Source organism: Mugil cephalus, chromosome 16, assembly GCF_022458985.1.
Source record: "Mugil cephalus isolate CIBA_MC_2020 chromosome 16, CIBA_Mcephalus_1.1, whole genome shotgun sequence".
Lineage (NCBI taxonomy): Eukaryota > Metazoa > Chordata > Actinopteri > Mugiliformes > Mugilidae > Mugil > Mugil cephalus.
Window position 1 is genome coordinate 23589449 of NC_061785.1, and position 8652 is coordinate 23598100.

General features: G+C 40.6%; 1 protein-coding gene across 2 annotated transcripts in view; it reads right to left on the reverse strand.

Annotated features, from left to right (window-relative positions):
* Positions 1-8367, reverse strand: part of jmjd1cb (jumonji domain containing 1Cb) — a 92421-nt gene extending 84054 nt beyond the window's left edge. For both annotated transcript variants that reach the window (XM_047608414.1, XM_047608413.1), the window contains exon 1: positions 7976-8367. In XM_047608414.1, the coding sequence (XP_047464370.1) occupies positions 7976-8131 (156 nt within the window). In that variant the 5' untranslated portion in view covers positions 8132-8367. The remainder of the gene's footprint in view (positions 1-7975) is intronic.
* Positions 8368-8652: the final 285 nt, after the last annotated feature.

An 8652-nucleotide genomic window follows, 5' to 3' on the forward strand; every position in this document is an offset into this window, starting at 1 on the left:
TGTTATGACATCCAAAGAGTTCAGTTTTGTTCTCATCTGACCAGACTATGTTCTCCCAGTATTTTACAGGCTTGTCCAAATGTTATGCAGCAAACTTTAAACGAGCTTCAACATGCTTTTTCTTCAGAAATGGAGTCTTATGTGGTGAGCATGTATACAGGCCATAGCCGTTGAGAGCATTGCTTATTGTTTTCTTTGAAACAATTGTACCTGCTAATTCCAGGTCTTTCTGAAGCTCTCCACAAGTGGTCCTTGGCTCTTGGACAACTCTTCTGAAAATTATTTTCACTCCTCTGTCAGAAATCTTGTGAGGAGCACCTGTTTGTGGCCGGTTTATGGTTGAATGATGTTCTTTCCACTTCCGGATTATGGCTCCAACAGTGCTCACTGGAACATTCAGAAGTTTAGAAATCCTTCTGTAACCAATGCCATCAGAATGTTCTGCAACAATAAGGTTGTAAAGGTCTTGAGAGTTCTTTGCTTTTGCCTATCATGAGATGTTCCTTGTGTGACACCTTGGTAATGACACACCTTTTTATAGGCCATCAGTTTGGGCTGAACCAGCTGATATTCATTTGCACTGACAAGGGGCAGGATGGCTTTCTGATCACTGATAGATTTCAGCTGGTGTCTTGGCTTTCCATGCCTTTTTCCACCTCCCTTTCTGCATGTGTTCAATACTTTTTCCCTCTCTTATTTTACATTATTACACATAACTTCATTTCTGAACTTATTTGTTTTGGTTTCTTTCTATGTATGGATTACTTGGGTTGTTACCAACACCTGGTGAAAATTTCATCTCAATAGCACTGTTTCCATTTCATGTAAATTCACCATAATTGTATTTTCTTCCAAGAGAATTTTAAAATATTCTAGTTTATATTTCAAAAAAAGATATTTTAAAAAAGCATCAATTTAGATGGTGAACCAAATAATTTGTAGATCGTCTGTTGTCTACTATGTCTACAGGTTTATTCTGTAGTGTGTATCTGTGCTGCTGTATTGTGGTGCAATCTGGTGCTGAAGGAGTTAAGTTCTTTGCAGAGGGTGAACTCAAAGGAACTGGCGTTCACGTGGCTAAGCTGCTGTTGCTATGGGAGAGAGGCCAGACAGAGGAGAAAGAACCCCTCTCTCAGTCTCTCTCACAATCCCATTTTCTTCCCCTCTCATTCCCTTTCCCTCGTCTTCTGCTCTCTCATTCCCTCTTTCCTTCTCTGCCACAAGGTCTGGCTGGCTGAAGAACAAAACAACAAACAGAATACACAGCTTCTGCACTCGCTCCCTCTCTTCTCTTCATTTTTCAAATAGCATCACTCTCTCTTTCACTTCAGCTCACTGAAACATCACTCTCTCTCCTCCTTTCATGTCTCGGTTTCTTTCCAGTTTTCACCCTCTCTCCATCTTCCTGTAATAGTACAATGCCAGCCAATGAGTCATGCGCCAGCAGCACAACGCCAGGCTGAGTATAGCAATATGTGAGATTTAAAGTATATAACAGCAGTCTTTTCTTCACCCACTTTTTTTTTCTTTTTCACAAAAATGGGTGCATTTTTGTGACTGTGTATTTGCAGGACTTCTGAATGCTACATTAATTAAAGTCAAGACTCATTTAAAGACCAAATAAAAGGAGCATGCACTGGATGGCAGGTGAGGGTTACAAAAGAATTCCAAGCTATTAGATATGCCATGGAACACAGTGGAATACAGACACCACATGCACATACACACATGTATACGCAATGTTGTGCTGGGAAATGTTTGGAACACATGGATGATACTTAGACCTGTACCACCCACCTAGACCAGAACAGACACCCCATACTAATGACACTCCTTGATGGCAGCAGCCAGATTGCAGTCTGACACAAACACACACAAAAACGCTTTAGGAACAACTAAAAAAAATGAAGAACAGCACAAGGTGTTGACCTGGCCTCCAAACTCACTAGATCCCAAACTGATCAAGTATCTGTGGGATGATCCACAGAGGCCCCTCCCCTCAACCCATAGACCCCCACTGACAATGTTCTGTTTCCAGACACCATGGGAAGGTCCATGTCCATTCTCTGATGAGTCATAACTGCTTTGGATGCACAAGGGAGACCTGCACAATATTAGGAATGTGTAGAGTATAATATCATGTACTCTTGTATGTATTATGGTTGGATGATGCATACTGGCTTTTTTCAGCATGTATTCATTTTATTCCTCCTGCTGTTCTGCTCTAGGGATTTCAGCCTCTTTGAAGCATCTTGTGACATTGGATATCTTAAGTTTCAGTATGGGTAGTAGATAATGGTTGGATGGATGAATGCATATCTTTTGCCCAAAAAACCACATTCATGGTCAGCTGTTGTCAGTGAGGACAGCAGATATACATCATACACACAGATTAAAGCAACATTCCATTAGCCCCATAGCTCAGAAACCAATTTCTTCTAAATCAACTACTAAAAAAATATTCTAATTCAAATTCTAATTATGAATAAATATGACATAAGAAGTTGAGTACTTGGCAGGCTGCTGTTGACTTTCGTCAGTGACGAGAGATTGTCGTAATAGCTCTTGCAGAGCTGTCTTTTCAGTAAATGAAATGCTGATTTGCAGCATGTACCTAACTGGACTGTAATCTTGAATAGTTGTTTACTCATGCTTTACATTCTCACTGCAAAGTGACACCTGAGGACAGGAGAGGTTAGTTCATGTGAATGTATTGTGGTTACATGACTACTTGGCAGACTGCCCAACTCCTGGCTAGTCAGACTAAGATGTTAACATATTTATTTCTGCTGTAAAGCTAACATTTTATTATTGGGGTCTATGGGACCTGATAGCTTCAAATGGCCATTTGGGGAACAGTTTTGGAACTTAAGAACGCGGAAGGTTCATTTGTCAAGTCTGGACGTTGCCAACTGCAAATTTATTATTAGGTCAAAGAGTAAGGTCTTTCATGAACTGAGGTCATTTTAGTGAGTGATGATAACAGAAGTACTGTAGTACAGTACATGTGCTTTGTGCATTCATGTCTGAGATGGTCGTGCAGGAAACTACAGAAGCTGTTAAGGGGTAAAGCAATGTTATCTGGCATGCTTACAAACCTATTGGAGACTTTATGGCTACTGCGTATAGCAGCGTGATGTCATGGAGTTGTGTATGTGCATGTGTGTCTGTGTGAGTCTAGCATAGTTGGGGGAAGGGTATGTTCAGCCAGCAATCCAGCCGGCCCATCGTGGCTTCAGATTTCATTTTGTTTCCCGAGGCACCAGAAAACAAACCACTAACACTCTGTGTTTCCAGTTACTGCCCTGCCCAAACACCACACAACCTAGACATGACATTGCAATATTGTAAGTATTACCTGATAAATAAATACATGTTGTCTGCTTACAGGCTACATTCGTTTCAATGAACTGACATGTATTACTACAACTGTTCAATTCAAACACTACAACAAGTCACTGAGAGTCTATACTACTTCTTCACTGCCTGCAGACACCAGCACAAAGACAATGTGCATTGTGAACAACAAACGCATCAAGAGATTCCTGAAGGTTATTGCATTGTAAAACAAATTCAGAACACCCTTCAATGTCTATTATCTATCTATCTATCTATCTATCTATCTATCTATCTATCTATCTATCTATCTATCTATCTATCTATCTATCTATCTATCTATCCATCCATTCCCAAAATGACGTATTCCTGCAAATTTGTCAAAAAAAAATATATATATATATATATATATATATATATATATATATATATATATATATATATATATATATATATATATATTTCTAAAGATCATACAGCTAAAAATACACAATGAACCATTCTAAAATGTTCAATTTAAAGTCAGTTCTATACAAATTATATAGCTAAATCCATATTCATTTACACTTTTTTAAACTTCTATCTTTCCCTACCTATTTTCTGAGTCTGTGACACATGTTTGTACAACAATGCTGCTATTCATAACCTTGTACACATTCACTGAGCTGCCGCAGAGTAGCATGCATGAAACCTGTATGTAGAAGGTTCTTCCCAGGTCGCAGCCAGTGATTTTCTGCTGATTAGCCACACAGACATGAACTTCAGGCCACAGCCCTAAAAACAAACTGGCAGCACTGCTACTGTACACACGCACACACACACAGTGCGCAGTGGACTGTAATGGAAAACAATGGCTCCCATAAGCAATGCACTGGCTGCACTGCTCTTTCTATTCTATGTGAATCCAGATGAGTGCAGCAATTTTTTTACGCCCAATGTGCCAGTGTTAGTATCTGTTGTTGAGCTCTTTCCTTCATATATCACTGTCCCTCAAGTCACATAAAACAGCAAGGGGTTTACAATGCTGGGAATGACATACAGATACAGATAAACAACAGGACTGACCCTCAACCAGCCATTTCATCATGTCAAAAACATTGCATCATATTAGTTAACACACAGGGTTTAACTATAAAGGTAGGCATATACAGCCTGCAAATAAACAAAAAGAATATCCTAAATGAATAGATAATAGATGTGTATATACCCCTTTCATACTAAAAGTAGTGCTTTGTCGTGGGACTTTCTGACCAGGGTCAACCCACCTTGGTGGGCTTTCAAACTGCCAGCAGTTGTGGGTCTGACCTCCCACTGTGAGAGTGGAACACTACAACAGACAGCATGGACATCAGAGAGTCAAATGTTAGCACTGCTGTTTCGTGCATTGCAATTTTGTCCCTTTTGCAAAGTATACAAACTCAGCGGATGCTGAGCAGCTCGCAGATCTCACTTGCCAGTGTGCTGCCATGAACGATAAAAAAGGTGTGTCATATTGCTATACAAGCTGTATATGAACACAGTTGTGCATGTGCAGTTCACATCAGGGTTCTCCGATCAGTGGGATTTCTCAGGATTTCCTGAGCTTGATGAAATGCACTTCCAATAAAGGTCGTATAGCTACACATTTGATGCTGGGGCAACCCTTTCACACTGCCGAAAAGACCCATGACGATCCGGGACAACGTAGGATTGTTGTGCAGTGTGAAAGGAGATATAAATATAGATATACACACACACACAGCTAGATACACAGACAGACATGCTTAAGCGTCCTTAGGCAACACACGGAACCACACATGAATGTGTGTGTAAATGGCCCTTTATTAACATGAGTCCTAAGTGATCAGATCACAACTGCCAAGCTCAGAGTTCACCTTCACCATTAAAATGTGACTCCACGTGTATGTACATATATCCATCTTTGCCCTGAACTTTGTTATTTAAGAAAGCCACACATAACTTCAAACATAAAAGTATCCATATGTAGTAATATCTGAAAGAAATATCTCTGGTAATAATGGTAAGAAAGTGGCCAGGACACATGTATATTCATAGTAGTAAGACAATATGCTCACAAGTGGCATAGACAACTTGCAAATGTGTTCTGAGTGATTGGATCCCAAATGCATCCTCAGTGTGTCTAGGCTGTATCCTGCAATTCAAGCTGGTCAGCTGCAATCAGATCACATGTTAATACCTGGTCACAACAGGGAGAATATCAAATGACTCTTTATTTTGATACTTTACTAAGGAGTGTGCCCACTACTCCTTGTGTGTGTAAAATGGATGGTTTAAATATACGATGCAAGATTGTCTAAATGCATACTTGGCGCGTGTATTTAGACCAGTCTACTTGAATAGATTACGCAGACCCATTTTAATGCCAGTTGTCGCCAGTTGACAGAGTCTGAGTCACTAATTTAAAGTTCCTTCTGATGGATCTTGTCAAATGAATGACGTAAAGTAAATAAAAAGTAACTAAATCAGTGAGCACACCAAACTAAGAAGCATGTTTTTGCACCTTGTTTTAGTTGTAAAATTATGTTGAACTGACACAACTACATAGAGTTGTAGTGGATCATTTCTAATTATTACAATAGTTACACAGATATTGTGTAACTATTGTGTATAGTGTCACTGAATTGATAGTATCATGTCATCCATGCAGAATCATTTTTCTACTAGTATATATTCCTTAGGGAGCCTTACTTATAGTCATGTACGACTGGCCTGTTTAACCACAGACACTTGACAAAGACCTGACAGCTTGTCTTGACACACTTCTCCTGATCTAATCTCAAATCCGTCTCCCTCACTGTATTCACTCAGCTAGTTAAGCCCTTGAGACTGTGCCCTATTGTATAGAATTAAAGCAAAACACTGCTCTCTGACAAAATCACATCACACACAGGTATCAATCCTATAAGAGAATAAGGAAGCAGGGAACATGGCTGTTGTTTGATACAAACAAGCCAGGGCAATGCTTGGTGTAGCTGAGGTAGCTTGCAATTGCCAATGTGAGTCGTGCTTAGCTGTGACACTGTCAAAATCACAGACAACTTCAAGATATAGGTAGAACAGTGAGTAGTCTGACACCAGAGATGTGTCTGTCTAATTACATAAAAATCATCGTAAGTGGTAGTCATCAACATGTGAAAAAAACCTGACAGTTATTTCGACCTAATTTTAAGCTTCAAAATACACGAGTAAACAGACAAAAACTGCACAACCGATGTCTTGCAAATGAAATCAGACACAAAGAATAACCCTACCAGAGATTCAAGTGACCATTACAGGATAATATTTAGTGAAAGGCATAATATCTGGTGGCCTACTGTCCTCAGTAAATGGCAAACAGTGCATATATAAAGACAACATCAAATCCGAGCTGTGCTGGGGTTTGGCCATAAGCACACAGAAGGAGTCTGAACAAAAGAAAATGGGGAAAAGGCACACACTGTAGTGAGACAGCACTATGCGTTGGACAACCCATGGTTTTTAAGAGCAAATATTTCATAACTAGCTGGCTTTGGTATGTTAGCCTTATTTTTAAAAAGAAACTCTCTAAAGGAGAAGGGGGGTCACACCGATATATTTTCAAGATGTTCATCCATCGCTGTCTGGCTGCTGACTGTATTAAGAATTCAACAAGAAAATACAGCAAATATGTATGTTGCCCTGCGATGGGTCTTTGACAGGACTGTGTCATGTTCTCTTGAAATGCGAATCGTAACTGACGACAAAACTGGCCATTGTTCTTACCTGCAGTAAAGCAGCTTTATGTTTTTACAAGTCTTTGGCATTCCTGTTCCCCTTCCAAGTTGGAGGGGCTGTTGTCAGCCAGAAAAACACGGGCAGACGGGGCTTTGTGGTCGATCATTACGCCCACATAACGTGGACTGTGACCAATAACCACGAGGTAATAGGGATTAGTTAAACGTTAAAGCTGTAACGCGGGAGTGAATCGAGAAACCTAACCCCACCTCAATCAGCTGATTTGCAGTATACAGCAGATTAAAGCGTTTAGCTGCTCGAGACTCAAATTCCTACACATGCGTTTGCGGACGCAGTCACTCTCGGCTGGCAAAACGATCCATTTAAATGCCAGGTGTTTCTCATTGACACATTGATTCTGTGAAAAACCGACGGTCTACATGATCCCATCTAACTGGAAGACATGGTGTACCTACATGTAGAATACTGTGGTTCAAATATGTTTAACGCCATTTGAATATGGCAACATGGTCTATAATCCTGATCCGCTGTACACTGTCTGGGGAAAGGGAAGTTTTTTTCCATTTATTTTTTCTGTAAATATACAGTAATGTCTGGCCAAACGCTAACAGTCCTTTCCAATAGCCCCTGTTGCCAGTCTGCCTCATATTAACTTGCCTAAGCGGTCGAAAAAGGAGTCAAACTTACACACACAAAAATGACAAATAATTTGCGACACAATCGTGAAAACTAACGGTGGATTGTTTAATCCGAAAACCACAATAAAAGAGAAAACCGCAAAATAGCGTTTGCCTGGCAAGCTTATAACATTGCCCCTGTGCCCAGACACAAACCACAGATATTTTCCCCGTTTGTCGTGCAATTAACATGCCAAAAAGGATGACAAAGTGGGTGCTTTTCTTACCGCCAGATCGGAATTATCGGTGTCACGATGGTTGACAGCTCGTATAACCCCGGACCTCCACGGCCATCGACCGATGTCGCCGATTTCAGGTGGATCGTCCCCGCTGACACAGAGGAACCGCTTCCCGACCAGCTCAGGTCGAGCCTCGACTGCCATGGCCCTTTGCTGGTCAAACCCCCCCTTCGAAAAACTTCCCAACAACGACGCCCTTACAGACCTGTCATTTACGACATTAAATCAGCTCTAAATAATCCGACGGTAGAAAGAAGACAAAAAAGGAAAGTTATTCGTTGATAAACGGTGAAAACCAAGCCGGGCGATTTAAATATGTAGCAGCCTCCACCCGTTCAGGCATTAGTCTCTTTTCTCTCGGCTTGAAAAAACGATGGAACACTGAACCGCATCACAGCTGCCATCCATACCCGTGTTTCTCCGCTGGATCCCAAGGCATTCACAGACCGCAGTACGATTGTGTCCCTCCGCTCAGTTGAAAACCAACGGTACTATTTTGCCAAATACCACTACAACTGTTGGTGGTTTTAGAGGCGCCATGAGTTGGATCTTTAGAAGAATGAGTTTTCACAGCTTCTGTTCTATTACAAAAGTAAAGGCACTATTGTTGCTAGTTCTTGTGCTGTTTTAGGTAGTTGTTCCACTATTATTAAAAGAAAAAAAAC